Source organism: Tasmannia lanceolata, unplaced genomic scaffold (genome assembly GCF_043159265.1).
Source record: "Tasmannia lanceolata isolate RefF3 unplaced genomic scaffold, GAP_Taslan_0.1 ptg000007l, whole genome shotgun sequence".
NCBI classification, from domain to species: Eukaryota; Viridiplantae; Streptophyta; class Magnoliopsida; order Canellales; family Winteraceae; genus Tasmannia; species Tasmannia lanceolata.
The window spans coordinates 10508596-10534639 of record NW_027518684.1 but is presented as its reverse complement, the minus strand read 5'-3'; the positions used below and the strand labels follow the sequence as shown (position 1 = coordinate 10534639).

Sequence of the window (26044 nt, the reverse complement as noted above, 5' to 3'; positions counted from 1 at the left end):
GGGATGGGCCCGGACAGGAAATGGAGCGAATCTATGAAACACTCTTTGACCTGAGGAAATCGAAACCAAATTGACCAGACTATATTCCATCCTAACGATTTGATTGGTGGGATTTCAGCATAGATCGTTAATCAAACGTGGAGAGAGAGAGAGAGAGAGAGTGTGTGTGTGTTCTGGAATCTATGCAACGCCGCTTGATTGTCTGTTGGACTTCAATCAATACCCTCACTCACACCTATTATTCTCTTCCGTAGTGAAATCAGAGCAAAGAATTCCGAAGCTTTCCTTGTACAGTAATGGAGGAGGGTTCTATCTCCAAACCAGTTGCAGTAATCGCATGTACGGGCATGGCAGTGTTCTACGTGGCCATTCTCTACTCTCCGACGCTGGTCCTACGCCTCCCTCCTCCCACCTCCTTGAACAATTTCATGATCCGACGCTTCATCTGCGCCCTCGTCTCTTCCATTGCCTCCATCATCCTCTGCTCCCATCTCCTCTCGGTAATTTCAAATATCTACATCACTAGAATTATCTTTCCCTTTTATTTTCTTTTGTTTTTTTTTCTATTTCTGACTGTTAAGTGGATATAAATGTAGGCTTTGATTTTATTTATGTCTGTTTGAGAAAATCCGCCAAATAAATGGAAATGTAAATATAAACACAAGTCACAAGATGAACATAAGATTCTAGTGAGGAAGCCTACGTCTAAAGGTGAGAACACAATCTTCACTATGAGAAAGCAAAATTACAAAGATTACAATGGATTGATCCGAAACTCAAAATCCTGCACCCCTTTCCTTTGAGAAACCCGAGGAAAAACCAACCCAAGAAGAAACCCTCTTTCTCTTTCTATCTCCTCTTTCTTTTTCTCTCATCTCAAGCCCAAGCCTCCACTTTCGACACATGCAAGTGTCATGTGATTTGGGGAGACTTTATATATTAGGTTTTCCTGAAATCTAAACTAGCCCACTTTCTCAATATAACTAGAAAATCTAGGTGAATTAGGAAAGGGAGACAAGGCAGCTTTACCAACAATGTCTATTTATAGTTTAGACGTCTATGTAAGTAACTGTTTCAATGCCTTCCTTCCGAATATGATGGTGAGGCACCTTGATGTGAAGGGATACGCTTTTGACAACTCTAAAATGGATGTTGCTGTTTTCAAGGTTTTAAATTTCGGTTTTGGTCGGCAAATGGAAACATTTTGGTTTCGGTGGAAATCTTGTAAAATCACAGAAACATATACAACTGATGAAATTTTAAGATGAAACTTTGGGAATTGTTAGAATAAGCACAAATACGTACTTGGAAACCAACTACATAAGCAAGAGAGCCATCCATAATGGCTTTATCACATCGAACACCTAATGACATGTGTTGGTCTTATGTCAGTCTGGTCTAACATCCTAGGCATAAGCTTGATGTGGTTCAATAATGTTGCCTACCAATTATCATTATCTACATTAATGAAATGAAATTCAAATCATAACATCTTTCCATATTTTATCGCTCCGACTATTTCGATCGAATTTCGGGAATTTCGGTCGAATTTCAAGAGTTTCGACATAAAAAATGACATGGAAGGAATTCATGTAGATTTCGTTTCGGTGGGGTGGAAATGGAAACATTTCGGCCATTTCAGGGAAATTTTGGGGAAATCTAAAACCATGGCCGTTATAATGCAGCCCCTCCGTGCAATCAATTACTGTTGGGCTTATGCATATTATAACATCGGTAAAAGGCACTTACCGGTCTTGGTCTGCCATTGTTGCTGTTTGACATTGGAGATAATGACACTGTTGGTTCTCACTCGATATGCCGAGAGATGTCTTTTCATCCTTCACTCATGCATGCACAATTTGTTCATTTGGGTTGACCAAAAACTTCGACCTGAATTCCCCCTGTTGTTGGGAATTCCATTGTCTATTTGTCACCCTCCCTGGAGTCTGCATAAACCAGTTCAATAATTTGAATTCTTGAGTCGTGTCAAGTTGGGTGAGTACAAGACATATTAGTTGTTTGTCCAATTCGCTTCTTCCAAATTCCTCCCCATCTTCTACGTGACATACTCAATTTCACCACAATTGGTGTTGAAGATGACTTGCCAATTTGCATCTGTCAAGCACTGAAACTGGGGTATGACAGTCTTTCCCCATTTCAAGTAGTCAACATTCTGTAATTATATAACAAGGCCATTTCTTCACTGTTGCCTCTTCTTGATTTTATGTACCAGGAGCATCTTATACTTTCTGGTTCTCATTAGTCATAATTATAATTTAAACTACCAGAAGCTGAGCTTTTCATTCATCTATTAATTGTGTGTGTGTGCGTGTGTGCGCGTGCAACCTAAAAGAGCTGGCATGTTAACCCTTTTTCCCCTTTTTCTGCTTGCCATGGCAAATAGATGAGAAACCCCCAGGCAGAGTCATCCATATTTGAGGCTTTTGGCATCCGAGTGGACTACCTGGTAAATTCTTGTCTCTACATTCATTATTTTGTTACTGTTTTTGGCTGCATATTGCTTTCTACAGATGTAAATTATAAATCCCCAGAAATAGCCAAGATTTATCCTTTGATAATTATTAAATTATATATTTTCATGGTCTTTTGATTGAGAAAAGGTAAATCATTGTTAAATCCACCTAACCGAAATGTAATTTTATGTTTCTGAAACAGTGGTGTGCCATGGTCTTTCCTCTTTCATTGACTTCTCTTTTATATGCTGGATCATTTGTCTCAAAATGCTTGTTTCTGATGAGCGCACGAAAGGAAGATGAGTTGTGTGAAGCTTGTTCATTCGAGTGTTTCAAAATCACATTTCAAAGGTTTCTGGATTGGATCCACTCAACGGCTTCTAACGTTTTGGCTTGGCGTAATTATGTTGTGGTTAGTAGCAACTCCATTGCAATTTTCTCTTTGTACCCAACAAGATTTTCTATACTAATATTTTTTTGATTGAGGTGCATCTAGACATAAATAATATTGCCTTGCCTCTTTAGTAATCAGTTGCATTTTGTTACTCATTGACGTTTTGTGTGTGTCTTTGGATTTTGATCCATCACTTTTAAGGAAACATGATAATATGTCTGTTACAAATGTCAATTTCTTAGTATATTATCCTCATGGCTGTGTGTTCCATATAGGCTGCTATATTTTTTTCTTTTTAAAACTATGTAGGCAAACATCTTGAATAAGTATCATTCTTAACTTTTCAAATAACTAGTCATAAAAATGGTAATCATGATTTCCAACATCATCTCTTTCCTTCATAGTTGGAGGCCATTATTGCACATGAAATGTGTATATTAACAGGTCTTTAGGTCTTTATTGTAATGCCCAAGGGCATACTTGTCTTTGTACTTCACTCTTTATTATTTATATTACATGAGTGAGGGGGAGAACCCTAACTCAATCTTTTCTCTCACTCTTTACTTTCTCTCTTTTCTCTACCTCTCTCAACATGGTATCAGAGCTCTAGGGCATGGATACCTAGGGCCATTTTTTTTTAATTTTTTTTTTCTTTCATTCTTTTTTCCCTAACCCTAACCTTAACATCCACCTCCATCTTCTCCATCCCTAACGCTAACCATAACCCCTCCATTCTTTGCTACAGTAAATCACTACAGTACTACTATAGTACATCGCTACAGTACTGCTACAGTGAATCGCTAGAGTACATCGCTACAGTATCCTCTTTTCCCCACTCTTCCTTGCCCTAATCTGATCCATCATAATCTCTTCTTTTTCTTTTGGGTCATAGCTATGCCCGAGATTTTCTTGTTCGGCTTGATCACTATCATCATGGTGTTGTTCTGGATTTGTACTTACATCATTGCGATGTTTGTGGCTCGGAGTTGTCTCGACTTTGTCTTTATGTCGTGAGGCTATCTCATGCCTCCCTTATGCATATGTTGTCCTCACGAAGCCGCGGTCTATTAGCTTGCTTATAGTCTTCATCCTTGTCTCTACTTGCTCGTTGTTGATCCTCTTCAGTCTTCTTCCCGGCCTCCTATGGAAGATACCCCTCATATTGAGGACCCTACTATTCGTACTCCAGCTATGGCTACTAGTTCCCAGCTGCGTCAGGCTGCGTCGTCGTCTTTGTCTTCGATGGATGCGTCATTCCCACCGATTACCACTTCCCGTCTTGATGGATCCAACTATTTGACTTGGAAGATTGCTGTTGAGACATATCTGAAGGCCCGATGAAAGATTTCTATTATTCGTTGTGATCCCCTCCTGAGACTGACCCTACCTTTGATGATTGGGATGTAGATGATGCCCTTGTTCGTACACTTCTATGGCAGAGTATGACCCTTGCCATTGCGAGCACCATGATGGATCTCCTTACTGCCAAAAAGGTATGGGAGCACACTGCGGCATTATATTCTGGTGAGGGGAATGTTGCCCGTCTCTGCGACACTTATTCTCGCTGGATGGGTCACAGGCGCGGTGATTCTACAGTCCATGATTACTACAGACAGTTTGTCTCCTATTGCCAGCAGCTGGATGCTCTTATGCCTCTCACCACTGATCTTACCACGGCAGCCAGACAGTGGGATCAGCTCCGTGTTCATTTCCTTGAGGGTCTTGGACCAGAGTTCACTCATCTTCGACAGCACATCCTTGGGTTTGGTACTGTACCCACTCTTCAGGAGGTACTTTTACGAGCTCAGCAGTGTGCACTTGGCATTACTGTTTCTACTCCCTTGGATGTCTCGACTACTGCTGCTTATGGAGCCGCTGACCACCCTTCCCGAGGAGGAGGCATTTTTGGTCGCGGTCGTGGTCGCGGTACTAGCCGAGGCGGACATGGCGGCGGCCGAGAGGGTGGTCGTGGAGGTCGAGCTCGGCCCTATTGTACTCATTGTAGGCGTGAGGGTCACTATCACGAGATATGCTTTGATTTCCATCCTGAGCTGCGTCACACTCCATATCCTCGTCAGGGCCGTACTGCACATCTTGCCCTTCCAGATTCGCTTGCTCCTATTGATAGCCCCTCACAGACACCACTGGCTACTCCGACTGATCAGATGGTCATCTTTCGTGCCGACTATGACGAGCTACATCGTTTCAGGTCTGCCAGCCGCCTTCCTACTGCTGGTCTTGTTCAGCCATGTAGTTCTCCTGCTTCGTTCCTCTCTAGTTCTAGCTCCTGGATTATTAATTCGGGAGCATCTCATCACATGACAGGTACCCAGTCATCTTTACATGATTTTCATCATGTTGTTTCACGTTCTATTACTCTTGCTGATGGGAGTACCTCTCCTATCACTGGTGTTGGCAGTTGTTCCCCTTCACCAGGCATTACATTATCATCTGTGCTCTGTGTCCCCAAGTGACCTTTCAGTTTACTTTCTGTTAGTCAATTAACAAAGCATCTTCATTGTTCTATCTCATTTTTTCCTTCATATTATCTTTTTCAGGATCTCTCGACTGGGAGGACGATTGGCTCGGGCCGTGAGGTGGATGGCCTTTATAGTCTCGACTGCACTTCGTCCCATCCGATTCTACATGGCTCGGTCGATGCATACCAGTGGCACTGCCGTCTAGGTCACCCGTCTATAGAGCGTTTACGCAGGATTCCCTTCGTTCCTTCTTCATCTGTAAGGTCTTTTCAGTGTGAGGCCTGTGAACTTGGGAAGCATCATCGTGTGCCATTTCCCTTTAGGACTGTTAGTCGGGCTTCACTCCCTTTTGCTCTTTTTCATTCTGATGTATGGGGTCCTGCGAGGACTACCTCTTTATTTGGATTTCGCTATTTTCTGGTCTTTATTGATGACTATTCACGTATGACATGGACTTATTTAATAAAAGATTGTTCTAAAGTTTTTTCTGTGTTTCGTGATTTCTATGCTGAAGTTAGTAATGAATTCTCATGTGTTATCCAATGTCTTCGCACTGACAATGCAAAGGAATATTTCTCTTAATCAAATGGTTTTCAGGAATTCCTCTCTTCGCGAGGCATTCTTCATCAGTCCTCATGTGCTCATACCTCTCAGCAGAATGGAGTGGCTGAGAGGAAGCTTCGCTCCTTGTTAGATGGGGCCCGGACACTACTCTTTCAGATGCGGGTCCCTAAGACCTATTGGGCTGATGCTGTACTCACAGCATGCTACCTGGCGAATAGGCTTCCCTCTTCGGTCCTTGGTGGCACCTCTCCGTTCTCGATTCTCCTTCCAATCTTTGACCCTTTCCCTCTTACACCTCGAGTTTTGGCTGTCTCTATTTTGTCCACGTTCTTGGGTCAGGATTAGATAAGTTGGATCCTCGGGCCGAACGGTGTATCTTTCTAGGTTACTCTCGGACCCAAAAGGGTTATCGTTGCTACAGTCATCACCTGCGACGATCCTTTGTCTCGGCGGATGTTACATTCTTTGAGACTCAGTCATTTTTTAGTTCGTTCATCTTGTTGGATCCCTCCCCCTCTACACTTCAGGAGGATTCCTCGCATACTCCTGTTCTTCCTCTTCCGGTTCTTCCTGATCCCATCCCTGTTTCTACACCTCCGGTGTCCAGTTCCTCCCCTACAGTTGATTCTACTGTTATGCCGACGTTAGCGCCTTGTGCAGCCCCTCTACCTCCACCATTGAAGCAGTATCAGCGTCGGACCAAATCTTTTGCTCATTCAGCCCCGCCTGAGCCATCATCATCTCAACCGGAGATCCCCACTTCTGAGGTACATTCTGACTCTCCCATTGCCTCTCGCACTCGGTCTCGCAGTACTGCTCATCCCATTTCCTCTTTTGTGTCTTATGACTTTCTCACCCCTGTATTTCGTAGTTTTGTTTCGTCTTTGTCCTCTATTTCTCTACCTAAGACTCTACAGGAGGCACTTGATCATCAAGGCTGGTGGGTGGCTATGGATCTTGAGATGCAGGCTCTTCAGGCCAATCAGACATGGGATTTGGTCCCTCTACTATATGGTGCTCGCCCCGTTGGTTGTCGCTGGGTGTATGCAGTCAAGCACCTTCCTGATGGCACAGTTGAGCGCCTTAAGGCTCGACTTGTTGCCAAAGGGTACACGCAAACATATGGGATTGATTATGGCGAGACTTTTTCACCAGTTGCGAAAATTACTTCTGTCCGTGTCCTGCTATCCCTTGTTGTGAATCATGGCTGGCATCTTCATCAGTTGGATGTAAATAATGCCTTTCTTCATGGAGGAAGAGGTCTATATGGAGCAACCTCCTGGATATGTTGCTCAGGGGGAGAGATCTTCTCTTGTTTGCAGTTTGAGGAAATCCATTTATGGTCTCAAACAATCTCCGAGAGCCTGGTTTGGGAAGTTCAGTGTTACACTTATTCGCTTTGGCATGAAGCAGTGCGCAGTTGATCACTCCGTCTTCAGTTTTCAGTCTCAGGCTAGTTGTGTTCTGTTGATAGTATATGTCGATGATATCATTATCACTGGCAGCGATACAGGTGGCATTCAGAGGCTCAAATCCTTCCTTCAGACAGAGTTCTCTACTAAGGATTTGGGTCGTCTTCGGTATTTCCTGGGCGTTGAGATTGCCTATTCGACTAGGGGTATCTACCTCTCATAGAGGAAGTATGTTCTGGATCTTTTTGATGAGACAGGTTGTTTGGGAGTCAAGCCTGCCTCAACTCCTATGGACCAGAATATGAAATTACTCCCTGAGGAGGGAGTCCTGTTAGAAGCTCCAGGGCGATACAGACGGTTAGTTGGTAAGCTCATTTATCTTACTGTTACACGTCCAGATATTACCTTTGCAGTTAGCGCTGTTAGCCAGCATATGAGCTCACCTCGCACTTCACACTGGGCTGCTGTACTTCAAATATTGAGATATCTGAAGAGTTCGCCAGGTAAAGGGTTGTTATTTCAGAGGCATGGGCACCAGAGAATTGAAGGATACACTGATGCAGACTGTGCAGGATCTCCGGCTGATAGGCGGTCTACTACAGGATATTGCACCTTTATTGGAGGTAATCTTGTTTCATGGAGAAGTAAGAAACAAGATGTAGTGTCTAAATCCAGTGCCGAGGCAGAATATAGAGCTATGTCTCATACGAGTGGGGAACTCATGTGGCTACGTTCCTTACTTTCAGAGATTGGATTTCCTCCTTCTTCTCCAGCTCAGTTATACTGTGACAACAAATCCGCCATTTACATTGCCAGGAATCTAGTCTTCCATGAGAGGACCAAACATATTGAAGTGGATTGTTATTTCATTAGAGATTTGATTCAGCGAGGCTACATATCTCCCGTGTTTACCAGATCTACAGATCAATTAGCAGACATGTTCACGAAGCCTCTAATTAGAGCTAAGTTAGTTGATAATTGTAACAAGCTAGGAATGTTAGATATCTACATTTCAGCTTGAGGGGGAGTGTTAACAGGTCTTTAGGTCTTTATTGTAATGCCCAAGGGCATACTTGTCTTTGTACTTCATTCTTTATTATTTATATTACATGAGTGAGGGGGAGAACCCTAACTCAATCTTTTCTCTCACTCTTTACTTTCTCTCTTTTCTCTACCTCTCTCAACAGTGTAGAATCATACTTGAGTGGTGAGCGCTCAAAGCGATGTGAGAAGTTAACATGGGAAGCACAGAACAACACACCAATTGGAAATGCTAGAGGAACATGAGGGAACCAAACTGATAAATGGTGGCAAGTTCATTATCCACTTCTGCTATTTATTTATTTATTTTTTGTGAAAATATGCGCCCATCTTGTCCCCAATGGCAATATTAATTACTTTATCTCATGGTCCTTTTAAAAGCTTCAAAATGTGAAGTCTTGAATAGGTGCAAAACTTGACCGATACATTTGATTGAAAAGCAGTATTTGATGAGAATATGTGACACATAGCATCCTATTAATCCTTTGAGTCTACTTTTTTTTTTTAAAGGATCCTTTGAGTCTACTTGTATCTTAAAGTAGACTTGTTGGCGAACAACAACTCATTATCCGCAGGGTTCTTTTCTTTCATTATTCGCCGAGCTTGTGATTTATCTCTTTTATTTTCTTGTGCATGTTGGTTGCCTTGGAGCTCGGTTTTGTGGTGCGACTGGGTAGGTTGGACTGGCCGGGACTTGAGGTGGAGTCTGATCGGTTGTCCGAATTCCTCCTTGATGGGGGCCGGCAGTCCGGGTCACGTCTTAACTTTTCCTGTCGTGGAGGCATGCCTTCCTTTTTCGTGAACTTCTTGAATTGATCAGCCAAGGCCAGAACATGCTGGGCTAGGAACTTGAACTTCAAATGAGAACTGAGTGTGACATAGGTATGGCCTCCTGCGGCTGTGGCGCTTGAGGGGTTGCATGAAGACTGTTAGTGGGCTGACGGGGAACTGCACAGGAGGTGACCGGACGGTTCCTATAATCGTTCCTTAGGGGCGATCTCACCTCCCGATCGAAGTGTGTACGGTTGCTTCTTCTTGGTGACATACTCAGGTTTTCCTTTCGCTTTCCATAGATGATGCCAGTCTTTTGCCGCTGAAATTTGACTAGGCTCTTGGACGGCTAACTTTACTGAGCTGGCTCCCGGAAGAGGTGACCTGTGATCTGTGAATACGGAGAAGTGTCAGAAAACCACCAGAGTTTGGACTCTGGCGCGACACTCCGTTGCTTGAGTAAAAAAGGACAACAGTCTCAGCGTATTGAAAATGACTGAATGAAACGGCGTATCCTGAGTTTTGGTCCCCCTTTTATAGAGTAGCATCCCCAGCCATTTAGGAAAGTTGTTTTTTCTGGTACTCTCTTCTGATTTTCTGGTTTCATGGAATTTTTGTTTCTAAGATGATGTGGCTCTAGCTTTAGGCTGTAGTTTTAGGGTTTCTAGGGCTTCCAGAAGAGTTGTGAAGTTATCCTTTTGCTAGCCTTTAAGCTTTTTGGTGCCACGTCTCAACCTCTAATTGGATGCCAAATTTTACCCCCAACACCATCTATGTTACTGTTGACACGTTCATTGCTCATGACCTCATTTTATTTTGATTTTTGGCAGTAAATATTTGCTATTTGATTCCTGAAAAAAGTATGAGACATGATTATAATAAAGTATTGATGGTGTTTAAAGCCTATAAAGATGGCTTCATGATTTATCCACGAAAGTATACTTCTGGGAGCACTTGGAGATATTGCTTATGCTGAATTGGACTTGAGGCCCTCGTACAGGGCAGATAGTCGGCCCTTCACTGTTGTATTTTCTAAATATTTGGTCGCCATCAGGTTACTGTAAAACAAGTTAGGGATGATGCATTCATTCGATAAAAATAGAAATTTTCTGGTATGTTGTCTGATTCATCATTTCATTTTGATCCTGGAGCAATGTCAAAGTGTTCCTTAGAGGAGTTTAACTTGACATAGATATGCCCTGGCCTAGATCAACTTAAGTTTAATGAGTTTATCTATGCTCCAAGAGTCAATTGCCATACTTGATAGTTCACACAACTTTAGTTTCATAGAATGATAGTAAAAAATCAGTTGCTTGTGTCTGAAACCCTAAGTAAAATTGACGGAGTAAAATGATCGGGTAGTCAAACATCAGTTGTTTCTGTGTCCGAAACCCCAACTCAAATTAAGATCTCCTGTGCTTAACCAGAAAATATGAACCTTTTTTTCAAATAATTACTAGTTAATACGTGATCGTTCTATACCTAAGGTGTTATATATAATATAATTATTTTATCATATGAGTACTTCATGTTCTTTGTTTATTGCCTTTCTATGGAGGTGTCTTGTGGCATGCCTTTCTCAGATCTATCATTTGTAAGAGGCCAAGCAAATTCCTTAACTAAATTGAATCTTGTCGATCCACTGAACTAAGTGATATAACAAGTCTGCTGCATAAACTAATTTATCTGTTTGACCCAGCATATTAATGTAGTTCTTTATTCGCTTCTTTTCTTTCCCTTTTTTAGGTGTCGGGAATTTGGGAAGTCATTTTTTTTATCATGACACAATTCATTTATCAATTGTTGACAGGCACCGCTTACTGAGGAGTTGGTTTTTAGAGCATGTATGATACCTTTGCTTCTTTGTGGGGGGTTCAAAACTTACAGTGTTGTATTTCTCAGCCCAATTTTCTTCAGCTTGGGTAATTTGGCAATTTTATTTTCCGGAAGAAACTACATCTCTTTTTTGACATACACTTGGTCGATAGTTGCATTCAGATAGATATGAACATATACTGTGTCTTCATGAAATTTTCCACCTTTGTTTACCAATTGTTCTTCATAGTTGTGAAATTTCATGTGATTGGAGTGACATGGATAATATGTGAAAAAAGGATAGTGGCTAAGAAGATATCTATCCATGACTCATTATTAAATCAATCGACTATGGCATGCAGGTTTAATGAGACAAGCTGCATATGTATAATCTTAGTTCAAACTGCTATGACATCTCTAATCTGAGAGGCTCATATCAACTTGAAACCGTACTAAACAGTAGAAGACAAATTAATCAGACTTCTCTATTGTCATGTTTGCCAATTAACTAAGGACAGAGCAGAGCGCTATCACTGGATCAGCACCTTCATCATCCTACACTTGAGCTTGCAGTTGATTGAATATATTTGTAATGAATACAGTGTATGATTGATATTGATTTGTTAGTTATGCTCTAGATATATGTTCTCAGCTTGAGTTTCTGAACAGTGATAACTGTTGAAGTTAGTACTGAACACTTATATAGTTTTAATTGCTCATGGCCCATTCTTAATGCCCTTTCCTCTTTTGATGGTCAACCATTGCCTTATTTGATGATCATTCTTTAGCGAGACATATGATGGGTTCTTAATCATTAGATCATTATGTCATTAACTCATTATCATCCCTGAACATTTTTCTGCATCTAATTTGGCGTATTCATTGATAATCCAATGGACCCCTTTTTTGCTAGGTCTTTGTCTCCTAGATCTACACTTCTCACTTCTCCAAACCCTACATCCTCCAACAAAATGATCCTTTGAAAGTAAGGAGAAGAGTTTTGATCATAGTACACATATAGTTGTGATATGTTTCTTTATTTTTCCTTCTCAGTATGCATGTGTGTGCATGTGTTATGAACATAGCATGTATGTGTCTTTTAATGCAGAACGTCAACCCACCATTTCCCTTTTCCAAGATGGTCTGGTCTGAACCATGCCAATGCTACTTTCTTTCATATCTATGCTATTCTTTTTCACTTGAGATCCGGTAATCCCTATGATTTGTCTTAGATAATGTCACATGCTTTCCTTCTTAGTTTTGCATGGTTACCTTTCTTTCAACCTTCAAAAGTTTTACAGTACCACAACGATTAACCCAGATGCTAGAAGCCATATCAAATAAATGCAGTTTTATTTGATCTGTTTAAACACTAGAGCTAAGGGTCGTTGGTGGGGATATCGGCAATGCAATGTCTTCTATGTTTACATGCATAAATTTTGTTGATGTATATTCTATTACACTCAGTTCCCATATGAGTAACCTAGATGCTGGAAGCCATATCAAATAAATGCAGTTTTATTTTATCTGTATAAACTCTAGACATAATAGTCGTTGGTGGGGGATTATGAGCAATGCAATGTCTTCTATGTTTACATGCATAATATTTCGTTGATGTACATTCTATTGCACTTTGTTCCCATATGTGCACATTTTAAAGTTGGATGCTGCACTTAACACTAAACAATTCATTTATTGAGAGGGGAGAAAATACCTAGAAGTGGCTATAAAGGTTATGATCAATTTGGTGTAACATGTATTTTTTATCATTTTCTCTTATGCTGTTTTTGGTTCTAGTTTTTATATGACAAAAGTGGAAATGTTCTCTCGATCTTCAGGTGATCTTTTGGTCATATCGAGGATTGATAGAAATTCTCATGTTGCATTTTCTTTTCTTTTTTGCAGCACACTTAAATCACTTTTCGGAGCTGTATTGTCAGCAAAACTATCCCTTTTCCAAAGCCGCCCAAACTGTAGGTACTCTTTTCCTACTTTTCATCTCTTGGCGAGGACTTATTGAATTTTATCTTTTTGCCCTTCCAAACATTTTGCAGATCTAATGTAATTGTATTACATATACATTTCACATGTTGTAAACTCTTTTTCTTTTGTCTATTATCTGCATTAGTTAGTTTTGTGATGGGAGCTAGAAGGGAGAAGAGAAGAACTTAGGCAAGTGATGTATTTAGTGAAAGCCCTACACACGATTCATTTGTTAAGGGATTATAGAGAGAAATATGAAGTACACGTATGCCCTTGACAAATACAGGAAAAGACAATATGGGTATTTAATAAACTATTAAACTACCATAACTGTAATATGCACACTTGCACATTTAACTCTAACACTCTCCCTCAAGTTGGAGCATAGAAATCTATCATGCCTAACTTGGATACAAGTTAAAAGGGCCCTAAGTTAAAAAGGTCCCATGTATGATGGGAAATAGAATCATCTTGGATTATTTAACAAAGTTGCTCAATTTCTTAACATGCAGCTTTGACTATCTAGGCGGGGTTGTCATTAGTTACTTGCCTAGCGTGATTATATAGAAATCACGAATTCTTATTTGCAACCTTACAGCTTAATGTTGTGAATGTAGCAACTAGTTATTAATGTATTACAGGTCGTAGCACCAAACTTCCATGCTGTTTCCTTGTGGAGAGATGGCTACCATTTTATGTACTGTGAAGTGTCTTTTCTTTTTTATTCTGAAAACTTACATGAAATATTATGTTTTGGTAGGTCTCCAGCTTGGTTATACTGTGATCTTTGGGTGGTATGCCTCTTTTCTCTTCATTAGAACAGGTTTGTGAATAAATTTCTCTGACTTTTATCCCTAATATGTATATAGAAAATGTTACCATTTAATATTATTTCCCATTATCATCAGAATAGAAGACTCTTCGTGCGTGCATCATTTAGACCTGGCCTCTGCATGATGGGCTCATTGGTTCAGATGCATTTTGGGATATCTTTTCTGTCATATTATAGAAATGTTAGTTTATGTGGGCTCATTGGATCAAAAAATTATAGAAATGCTAGTTTATATGGTCTATCACATGTCTGCAACAAAAGTTATGGTTAATGTTAAATTGTTGCCCTGAAAGTGGTGTGATCATGTGTCTGATTTGTATGTCCCACATGAGATTTGTATCAGAAATGATGTGACCTCGTTCTTTAGCTTATCATCCTTGGATTGGTGAGTGAAGAAGTTTAAGACCATCCTGGAGCACCTCTGATGCTGTTACTGTGGCATAAAATAGCTGTTGGCCTGGTGCTTGGTATGGTAATAAACACTAAATAAAAGTTCGTTTCTGTTGGATAGAATTCTGCTGATGAACAAGCTTAGGGTTCGTTCGGAAGTTCGGGTTCACCAAAAATCAGTGCCTGTTTTTAAAATGACTTTGAATTAAAGACTAACCTTTTAATTTGTTTGGCACACAATAACAGTCATTTTATCTCTTCATATAAGTTACTTTTTTTTTTAAATGGTAAATAAGTTACATTTTTTTTTCCATTTTTTTGAGCAATAACAGTTATCGCCTTGATGTCCAATGAGATTATCTCTTCTCGGGGAAGAAATGGTTTGATTTATACTAGTTTATTTCAGTTTTTAACTACTATTATTTTGTTTTGGTTAAGATCTCTCCCATCTGTTTCTTCCTCTCCCTTATTGTTCTCTTTTATCTCTTCCATCTCATCATAGCATGTGACCAGCTTTGCCTGCTGGCAGCGACAAGAGAAAATGGACTGACACTATTTTTCCTCACATTTTGTGTCACCAACTGACAATAATTCACTGCCTGATCATCTTTGTGCTGTTCCTGGCCAAAAACCCGTGATTCATGGGCTTCCATTGATTTAAGTTCACCATTTGACCAACAGTCTTTTCTCTTTGCTCAGTGAAAAAAGAACCCCTTTCCAGTTGGTTTGGGGAAGACGGTGCTACCACCTTAATGCTTTGGTGGTCTGCGAGGAACCATCTAAGCCTTGTCTATATACACTATTTTGCTAGTCAATCAGTCAATGGATGTGTGTTGCAAGACTACTATCAGACATGTCAAATCTCTCCCTTGACATCCCACTCGACTTCTCTCTCCTCTTACGACAACACTCACAACCACCCTTGCTGCCGGAAAGTCCTTTGTTGCTGCGATTTTTCCTAGAAATAAACTCAACATCACAAACTCTTGCTGTTGTAAAAAAGTCCCTACCTTCTCCTATGACAAACTGATCATGCAAATCAAGATTGATATAAGAAAATCACTATCAAAGCCAAAGCTGAGAGAGCAACCACCACCAAACAAGTACACTTAATTTTGACGGAAGGTCAAGAGGGAACATTAGACTAATGGGGCATTGGAGTGGTTAGAAATTCACTAGGCAGAGTTATAAAAGCATTTCCGGGCACAATTATGGTTAGCGCGATCAAGTTGGGTCATCTTGAAGGAGATGAAGTAATACAAACACAGTGAACATGGTAACAAATATGAGAATGAGAATCACTGTCTCCCTTTATTACATCCATTATGGCGTGAAGCTTTGCCGATCCTGGAGTCATGGAAAAGGAGCCGAGAGAGCTGGTATGTTTATTTAAGGAAAAACTTTGTAATTTGAGGATAAGAATAGGAAAAAGTAATGGATGGGGTATTCCCTTGTAAAAAACAGGAGCACATATGTCAGAGTCCAAATAATCTATCTAATTATGTGATGTCATAAGATATCTTTTCAAGCCCCATGCTGGCAGGTCCCTGCTCATGCCTGTGCAGGGCCCATTATATACGTGTATCAGTGTATGGTGAGTGGCCATAAGATCTATGATGCTCGAAGGGCCCCATGGCAAACTGATAATCCCGTTTTGAATCATTGCTTGAGAATAACCATGTTCAAATATTTTACAAAATATTTGCTTTGGTTGTTACGTTTACTCAGCTGATTCCTTGGCTTCAGTACTTGTAAACTATCTAACTTGGTTTTGGAGCAGTAGTGGCGATCGTGAAATGACTTTTGAAACTTGAGTGGTTTTCATTCACGTGAAAATCTCAGACTATGTAGATGATATACTTCATGAAGTGGCCACACTTAATACCGTATTATAGATATGCATGAGTATGTATGGATGGGTTGTAGAGAAATATACATCCTTCCATAATCACGGGAATCATTTCTTTCCTTGCGAGTATGGCTTAGTGGTCTTTGTTGTAGTCAGTTTCTGAAATGTACTCCTTTTGCTAGGCATTGATCTTTGAACCTGTTGTTTAACTTTATTCAGGGCATCTTCTTGCTTCCATAGTGGCTCATATATTCTGCAACATGATGGGCTTGCCCATATTATTATCTTCACGAGGAAAAGGTATGGCATCTCAATTTTCATCACAACTGGTCACACATGACTCAATTGCCTATTCAATCTGCTACTGTATTTTCTCTCGTGATTCTCACAGATTAATGTATAATAAGTTAGATGCAACAGAAGGCATGGTTATACTGCTAGTCATTCTGATGTTATGAGTTAGAACTATACAAGTATTTTTGAAGGGCTTAATCATTGTGTACAGTGAAACATCAATTTAGCATGCTATTGTTGGGACTTAGCATATCTCTTAAAACAGGCCACACTTTCATGTAGCTAAAGATATGTTTGTTGACTTGATGCATGGGTTACATGTCTGTCATGTCACGTGGATCTCTATGTATAAGTATATTTACTTCTGTTTATAGTGTCTTGCTGGTGTCGAGACGAATACAATAGAAGTTTGCTCACATTATATGCTCTAAAGATAAGGGAGAACTTTGCGCAGTAGAAATTTAAACTACAAACATTGAAGGAACAGGAGACACCCCTACTTGAGCAGCTTAAATTGAATACATGCAACTTGTTTTCTCCCTCAAATTCACCTTTTAACCCAAAATAAAAATCACACAAATTTTAACTGCTTTGCAACTAAGTGATAGGGTCCCCTTCCTTTCTCACTCCCAGATCTCTCATATCTAAAGAACCCATAATGTGGGTCACCCCCACTTAAGTGGCTTAAGTGACTATATATATATGGGTCTATCTTCTAAACATATTACAACTTGTTCTTTCCTTCAATTTTCACATCTTTTTAACCTCAAATACAAGTTACACAAATTTTAACCACTTTGCAGGACTTGATATGCCCACATTCACTTAAGGCTACATTTCTTTCGATGCAAAATGGGTGCAGATCAAATTTTATGCTCATTTCCCCCCTTAAAATGGGGCATAAAATTTGTTTTACACCCATTTTACGTTGAAAGAAACAGAGCCCTAGTGAATTATTCAAAACCCCCAAAATACCCTCAAATCTATTTATAAACAAACTATAGTAGCCGTTTATACTCAAAGACAAAAGAAACATGTAGACAACTTTTAAGAGCACATGGATTTTTTTTTATCTTGCGTTGCAATTGCTCCTAATTTTATGAGATTCTCTATTTTTTCTCTCTCTTCCCTTCTTTCCATGTACAAAATTAGGAAATTTTCCTGATTTTCCCAAATAATTCGCAAAAGATTTTTGAATTTTTGAATAATTGGCTCACCAAAATATCCCGAATCCATACTTAGTAATTATGCTTACTACCACTCTCTTGAAGGGCATTTTGTATTCTAAGAAGGCACATTGTGATGCCCATTGGGCAGGTTACAAAATAGATTGACGATGATCGACTCCTATTTAGTATTTTTTTTTTAAAAGTTGACATATTTCATTAATGTTAAGATAGCAACCGGGACCAGTAGTCCCTTCCTGCATTACAAAATATTAAGGTGGACTGGGGCTACATGCCGGCACCAGTCCAAGAAAAAGATAACATTGACATTGGATTATGTACATCCCTGTACTGCACAAAAAGCTGTGATCTTAATTAGTATGTACTACATGGACGTAGTAGTTGTGGCAAGATGGAGTGTAGAAGGAAAGCATCGGGCTATGCCACAAGCCACATGTGAGAAGATTCGGCTTAAATGATCTTATACTATGATAATATTATGGCCATACATATTGCCTCAAAATCCTGTATTTCGTGAAAGGACAAAACACATTAGGGCTGCTTTGTCTGGGAGAAGGTGATACCAAAGGAACTTACTACTCTGTAAATTTAGAAATCAGCTCGCAGATATCCTCTCTAAGGCAGTTGCCAAAAGGAGATTTTTTGGATCTCTTTATAACCCGAGGACACCTTACATCTATACACCAGCTTTGAGGAGCAATGTTGAGAGATCAGTTCTTTTATTGTCTTCTCTTTGTTAATGACATACTTATAACCTCTGCATTTTTCTCGTTTATTTCAGGGCATTTATGTCGTTATGTAATTATCTCAACTAAAGCTTATAACTGATTAGAGTTGACTAATTCTTAATTTCCTTTTGCCCAGAATACACATAAATTTCTCCATTTTTTAAACTCTATTTACCATTTGTACACTGCATATTCCAGCAAAACCTAAAATTATGTTCATACAAAAAAAAAAATAAAAAAAAATCATCGCGAGATTCTGTCATTCTCATGTTGGATGTTTACACTGTACTGCGTTTGCATAGATGAAGAAGGTGGTTTTATTATGAACGTGCAAGTTATACACATTTTCTCATCACCCAAAGTCATTTGACTGTCACATATCCATATCGCATTTCAATAATTTGGCAATGTGCAAATGTGCAATGCACACACCTTAATGTGTAATTCAAAGAACCCACATGAAAATTTCATTATTATGTCGAATTAGATGATTAAGTTTACTGAAGTTTCTTGTTTTTTTGGGTTTTGAGGCAAGGCAGCATGTCATCCTCTTGTATCTTTTTTTCTATATCAATAAAATTTAAGGTGCCAGCCCGGGTTCATAGATAAATTCGGGGTTAAAAAATGTTGTCGATAATTTCTCAAAAAAAGAAAGAAAAGATGATTAAATTTACTGCAATTATAACATCATCAATATTTTCAGCATGTAGAATAGTCTTTTTCTTACCATCTAGTATTTGAACCTTATGAAAGGTTTTTATTGCATCATGATCTAAGTTTCTCTATGTTGTGTTTTCAGGTGTGACCATCACTGCCTCTGTAGCTGGTTTGGCTGGTTTTCTTTGGCTTCTTTTTCCAGCTACAAAACCAGAACTATACAATAATAGAACAGATAATTGCAGATGTTGGCATGACTATTGCAGTTGGAGTTCATCCTGAAAATTCTACGAAAGCAATCGGCAATTCGAAAAATGAAATATTTCGATTTTAAGATCAAGAAATTATTGTAGTTATAGTGTTTTTTGTTGTTGTTGTTGTATTGTGGGTTTGAATTTATCAATTGATAGAGTTTTAAGTTATGTTATTGGAGCATTAATCAGAACTGTTCAAAATTTCCAATAATTTGAGGTTTAGTTTTTTACTTTTTTTTTTTTTTTTTTGGTTTTAATTTCAACTAAGACATGTAAGAACTAAGCTAAAAAGTGAAGATTTTATGTGGTGTGAGTTTAAAGTCCATTATTTTCCAAAGAGTACAGTGGGGCCCGCTTCTTAGGAAGCTCAAAACTGTTCAATTGTTGGGCCACGACATAAATAGTCTGTGCCCGGTGAATCATCCCCATGGGATGATCATTTTCATAGGCCATCGCATCTGTAGAGTGACTAAACATATATGGAGGGTTAGGATCATCCTATGGATGATTTATATGATTCCGACATTTCGATCTAAATGCAGCTATTTTAGTGCTTAGCCATTGCTATTTTGAAGCACACACTCAAAGAGAGTGTTCGGATCGTCTGTTGGTGGCTCATCGGATCAACACACATCATCATGCCGTCCACGTGTATGTTGGGACCCAGAAGACTCCGAATCTGAGGTGTGGGTCCACCTTGCATAACTGGTTTTTAGAAAGAGAAAGAAAGAGAGTTTTAAAAATAAACTACTACTTATCACTATGTCTGTGATAAGACTCGAAGTCGGGCCTTTGTACTAAGTTACTAACTACTAAGATATGGTCAACCCACTTTGTTAAGCAACCATGTTATATCTCCCATTTCACAATTCACATCAAACGTGGTGTACTTTTAAAACTTTGGATTCGATCCCTTTTCATAATAGCAGTAGGAAATGATGCATTTGACTACCCATTCCAAGTTATGATGAAGCAAACTTTAATTGGATTTTCCCATCACTTTCTAGCCGTACTTTGTATATCCCTTGGACCACCATTTTAACTCTATCAAGCCATGCACAGAAAATCTTCTTCTTCTTCTTTTTTTTTTTTGAAACTTTTCAGAGAAAATGTGTAAAGATTGCTGTGTATGAGTGAAATGATATCTCTACCCATTTTCCAGCATTGCATGATCTCTTCAAGCTTCTCTTTTCCTTAAAAAAAGCTGTATTCATAGCTCTTTTTGTTTGTCTTTTCATGAAAAATGAAGTTCTTTTCCGGAAAATACAAACAAAAAGCGTGTGTCCATGTGTATAAATACCGGGCTGTGAAACAGATTACAGAAAGGGCTTATTAATGTAATGAACCCATTGATGAAAATTTAGTATGATGAACTTATCCAAATTGTTCTTAAGAACTTAAGCATCTATAAAAGAGATTGGTCTGTAGACTTTGAGCTTACACTAGCTTGTGCAAATTAAGAATCCCCAGGGTTAATATTTCTACTTTAGAAATTAATTTTCAGTTTGAATGGATGGCTTATTCTTTTTGTAAGAATATTGACATCGCTCACAAGTATCATAATGCGTTTTCACGGAACATCCACGAGCATTGACAATGAGACAAACTTGGATTATTAAGTTAAAGCTTCGAACCCACTTGGAAATACTTAATTCTAATTTTTGTGTGAGTTAAAGCTTAGAACCCACTTGCACTGCTATGTTTTGACAATGAAAGGAACTTACCCTGTCTTTTCTTCTTTAATTGACTGCTGAGAGCTTATTGGGATTGCAACAGCTTGACCGTTGGTGAGATAATAAAAGACAAGGTGAGTTCGCCTCATTATCAACACATGTTAGTGCGAATATCCTTTAATTGGCTGCTGAGAGCTTATTGGGATCGATTGCAACAGCTTGACCTTGGCGAGATAATAAAAGACAAGGTGAGTTCGCCTCATTATCAAAACATGTTAATTAGTGCGAATATCAGTAGCCTATTTTAAATACTTCATGAATTTTATCTCAACTTAAAAAAAGAGAGAAAATATAAGATTATGTTAGCAGCAAGTACTCTGAAACGAAAGATACTACTGTTATTTTTTTATTTTTTTAATAACTGAAACTGATTCAACCCTTACATTTGATTCCTTTAGTTTTACACAAAAAGGATGAGAATGACATTCACTTCTTGTCTGATGGTTCTACACAAAAAAGGGTCTCATAAAGTCTACCATATCTATGAGTGGATCATGGGTTTACTGGGGCTTGGCAGGTTTTGAGGTGGAGCCAGTTTTGACATTGAGGTCCAGACTAGTGTTAGGGCCAGGGCTAAGGTTTGATTTTGAGAGCTTTTGTTTCAGCTCAGATAAGAGGGCCTGATTCTCTTTGTTGAGTAGCTGGGCTTTCTTCCTTAGCCTCTCATTCTCTTGGATTATATAGAAGTTCTTCAAGTACAGCTCTGAGTTTATCCTTTCCATGACTATGAAAATCTTACCAAATGCCTGAATATACCCTGAACAACAAAACAGCAACAGAAACAGCATCTTAACAAATATTAATGAATCCTTGGATAGATGGCACCATGAAAAATAAAACACAGAAAACTAGAAAACAATTAGGTGGGGAATAAAAAAATATAGGGCTAAAACATGCATGAAAAGTGAAAATTTAAAAAATCTGAATTCTATCAAAAATTAAATGAGTATAATTTCAGTCAAAACCGGCCAACCCAAGATATAAATTCACCTAAGGTGGGTCCCAAAAATAAAATAAATTTAAAAAGAACATTTTCACTAGAGGCATGCCAGTAGTTGAGTTCGCTTGGAAGACAGATACCTACCATTCTTGCATGTAGTTTTTTTGTCTTACTTTGCAAGAGTAGGAAGCAAAAGGAACAAGAATTAAAGAAAGAAAATATAAAGCAGATTCATTCAAGATTTTTCTTTCATTCAGGACTTCCAGAAAACTCTATGACACTTCAAACACAGTATTAAATGAAGAAAAAGAGAGAAGAAAAAAAGTATTTTAATAAACAACCCACTTGGAGCCTCGGAAGCAACTACTTGTGGCCTTCTATTTAAAGCAAATTAGTGAAAGAGTATAAGAAGCAAGAGTATAAATATAAAGAAGACAGACACACATCCCATTAATAAAGACCCTCCTGCTTCAACTAGCCCAAGAAATAAAGTGAGAGTAAGAAAAGGTCATGGGAAAAGTAGAAGAGAGAACCCATGAAGAATATCAACCCCAAAGCCAAAATTCAATTAAAAACAAGCACCCAGATTAGAAAGATCCTCCTTTAGCAGATAGAAGAAAACCCATGAAGGAAAAGAAAAACCCAAGACAAAATTCATTCAAAAAATATTAAAAAGAGGAAAAACCGTCCCATCCTCCTTTAACAGATAGAAGAAAACCCAGGAAGGAAAAACAAAACTCAAAACCAAATTCACTAAAAGGTATACACCCATTAAAAAACATACACCCCACTACATCTCAAAATAGCAAGAAAAGATATCAACACAAAACCCAGATGCTTTAACAAAGAAAAAGAAAAACCCAAAACCAAATTCACGAAAAAACATACACCCCACCTCACCTCAAAATAGCAAGAAAAGAAAACAACACAATACCCAGATGTGTAAACAAAGAGAAAGAGGAACCTTGAAAGAGGAAGGAAAAGAAGTAGATAGATTAAGCTTAAAGAGAGACAGAGAGGGGTTTGTACACCCTTTTCAAAACATCACCTTTTAGGTGGTTGATATTTGGTCGTGTAAGTTGAGAGGAAAAGAAGGATAGAAGGAGAAGGTCCCATTAAGGGGTACATATAGAGGGAGGAGACATGTTTCTACTGTCACAACAATCATGCATGTGTAAGCACGTTAGACGGCCTGTAAGGGAGAGGATTTTAATGTGAGCAAAAATGATGAATGGTGTGGGAAGGGATGGGGTCATGTGATGATGGGCCCCAAGGGTATTTTCGTCATTTCGATATTATTTTTGTTCACAAATTTAATGATGGGGAGATTCGCAATGATGTGCTTGGATTAGGGTCGAACCACAGTCCGAGAGCTGAACCCATCATCACTTCATTGATGCTCTTTTGTTTCTCCTCTAACTTACACTTGCTATTTTTAGGGGCATTTGATAATGTTCTTAACTAATGAATGATATGAATCTTCTTTGATCTTGTCTATCGTGCGCTTACTGGGTGATGCGTGGTTAACGTGAGCGTATGGGTTTGTTTGGACGGTTTTGCCCTTGATTGGTGCTGTGAATATAGGGGTAAATTAGTCATTGGAGGGGATGCCTCGTGAAGCTCGTTTGGAGAGATGGAGAGGTTTTTAAGGCTTATGATGATTTTGATTTTGGAGGCAAGGTTTTAAATTTCGACCGAAATCAGAAATTTTGGATTCGGATTTTGCTGGAGACCCTGAAATCACCTAAAACCGAAACGGTATTTTATTTCGGCTGAAATTTTGGAATTTCGGTCGAATTTTTTATTTTTTCAAAATTTCACACAAAAAACTTGTTTTTTAAAAATTAATTGAATAAAATATTATTTTCTTTGTTGTACCGGATTTCGACCGAAATTTAAAATTTCAGGGTCCGAAACCGGTAACGAAACTGAAATTTTAAACCATGTTTGGAGGTGGGGATTGGGATTTCGTAACGTAATTAAAAGCTGCAGATTTTGGAGGGGGCGGGGGGAAGTGGACCATTTTGCCCTTAACTTATGTTGAATTCTCAGCCTCCAATTTTCTAAATTTTGGCATTATTTTTAATAGAGAGCTGCTAGGAAGACGCGGCAGTGTAAGGGTTGTCCCTGACAGCCCTTCGTGTTCATCCATCATATCAAGAACATGTTTTTTATGACTATTATACCTCTGTAGTTTATAAAATGACAAGCATACCATCAATTGATGTACTTGGCAAATTTAGAAGGGCTGTCGGGGACGATTTTTCAGATGGTGTCTTTACTTTTAATTATTTAAAAAAGGTTAATGATATATTTGTCCCCCTCATAAATACATAAGTACCCTTGAGGAGGTGGACTGAGGAAGAAAATGGGGCGAATATATTGCTTCCCTTTAAAAAAAAAATGTAGTGGGCCCACATTATTTGATAATCCAAATTTCAAACCATTCATGTGCTGGACCTTGACTTAGATCCTAACCCTCCTATCTGTGGAGGGTTCTATAATGTGTCGTCTCTCTTGGGATACAATACAAAGGTTTCTATAATGTATTGTCCCTTTGTAGATTATAGCATTAGGATCATTTTATGGAGATAATATTTTGGGCATACCCTATTTACGCTGGGCCCAACAAATGAATGGTTTGGATCTTCGAGCAAGGTGGGGTCCTACTTTTTTTTTGAAAATAATGAATATTTTTCTTATTTAAAAGAAAAATTGGATGGAAGTTTATCTTCCCTGGATTGTTTTTTTTTTTTTTTTTGACTAGGATGTTCCCACCCCTTCGGGAGTAGGACTAGTCCCTACGGATACACGCAATGACCCACTCACCACGTGTATCAGGTAAGTCGGGGGGGATTCGAACACTCGTCAACAGGGAGCAAACCCGTGACTTTATGCCGAAGAGCCAATGCCTCGGTGGGTTATTTTATTTTATCTTGCCTGGATTTTTTTTCATGAAAATATTATTTTCCATTATTTTATTTTCGCTAGATCCAAACACCTTGTATTTATGATAAAATATTGGGCATAAAATGCAGTGTCATTATGATGTGTTATGCATCCATGTAAGTCATTTTAAAGAGCCATGATGATATTTCATACAATTGATTGGCTTCGAACTGATGATGGCATCCTTAATAATAATTTATCTCTTTCTTGGAAATCTCTATCCCTCTTAAATTATATTGCTTTTTAGAGGGCTTCTTTGTCTCTGTGGATTGAAAGATCTTGGGTTAGAGTTCCATAAATGTATGACATAGGCAAACGTAGCTCTCTCTCTCTCCTAGTATAGCAATGGCACTATGATGGGCATTTAAAAGGCATTTTTGTGACTATAGTTTAGCTCGTAGCTCTAATTGTGAGGAGAACTTATATGATGCCGATCGTGAAATTATAAGTGAAATTATAAGGGGCAGAGAGAGAACCATCTTTCCCTTGATTTTTAATCCAAAAGAATGCTGACTTTTTCTTGATTAAAAAACCAAGGCAGCAGGTTTTGTCTCTACCCGCCCTTTACGATTTCACGGTCGGGGCATCATATAATTTCTCAATTGTGAGATATCTAAATTAAGGGAAGTAAAATAAACACGTGTCCAAACTCAAGAAATATGAGGTTTTATACGGTGTAGGTATGTGCAATATTGTGCATGGAGTTTTTATAGTCTAGCTATCCGGTACCTACATGCAAGTACTAGCAGAAATATATACAGTGGGCCCACATTATTAAATGATCCTAACCATTCATTTGTTGGGCCTGATTTAAATAGGCCATGTCAAAAAGTTATCTCCATGATATGATCCTAATCCTCCGATCTATAGAGGTTCAATTCCTATGTAGAGCCTTCCATTTTCAAACCTTTGGAGATGATTACATAGGACCTCTATGTAGGGGGGCCCTTGCAGATCAGAGCCCCAAACGTTCCATGCTGTTCTAGTGTCCTGGGTCTTACTGATTCAACAATGGGAATCACTATATTGTTAAGGGTGCTTTGGTAATCTAAAAATAAGTCCAATTTCTTACTAACTAGGGTGAAAGTTGGTCATTAGTCTAGGGCATAAATAGGAGACTCGACTAGATTTCATTGTGGTTGGAAAAATCAACGGAAAGCTTCATCACAAAGCCTTGGCTTGCCCAAACAAATGCTACTCAATGACAAGAGAGATACTTTTAAAAGAATAATGATACGGTAACCGAGTGTGGAACCGAACAAATAGCCTTTCTCACAATTAAATACAATCATTTTAC

The 26044-nt window shown here is 38.8% G+C and overlaps 1 protein-coding gene across 2 annotated transcripts; it reads left to right on the top strand.

The window, feature by feature from the left end:
* Positions 1-117: 117 nt before the first annotated feature.
* Positions 118-19355, top strand: FACE2 (farnesylated protein-converting enzyme 2). 2 transcript variants are annotated; one of them, XM_077385136.1, is made up of 8 exons: positions 121-500; positions 2405-2467; positions 2677-2886; positions 10947-11058; positions 12857-12928; positions 13695-13757; positions 16225-16305; positions 19014-19355. In XM_077385136.1, exons 1-8 carry the CDS (start codon positions 297-299, stop codon positions 19151-19153), a joined length of 945 nt encoding a protein of 314 aa, XP_077241251.1. In that variant the 5' UTR covers positions 121-296; the 3' UTR covers positions 19154-19355. The 2 variants fall into 2 exon arrangements, with proteins under 2 accessions (XP_077241252.1, XP_077241251.1); XM_077385137.1 differs by lacking the exon at positions 2405-2467 and having other exon boundaries at positions 118-500.
* The last annotated feature ends 6689 nt before the right edge of the window (positions 19356-26044 follow it).

Bases quoted from the DNA above. Each gene is read 5' to 3' on its own strand.
- FACE2 (XM_077385136.1), top strand. From the start codon at position 297: ATGGAGGAGGGTTCTATCTCCAAACCAGTTGCAGTAATCGCATGTACG. The intron at 501-2,404 runs GTAATTTCAAAT...CATGGCAAATAG, and splicing joins TCTGCTCCCATCTCCTCTCG to ATGAGAAACCCCCAGGCAGA. The intron at 11,059-12,856 runs GTAATTTGGCAA...TCTTTTTTGCAG, and splicing joins CCCAATTTTCTTCAGCTTGG to CACACTTAAATCACTTTTCG.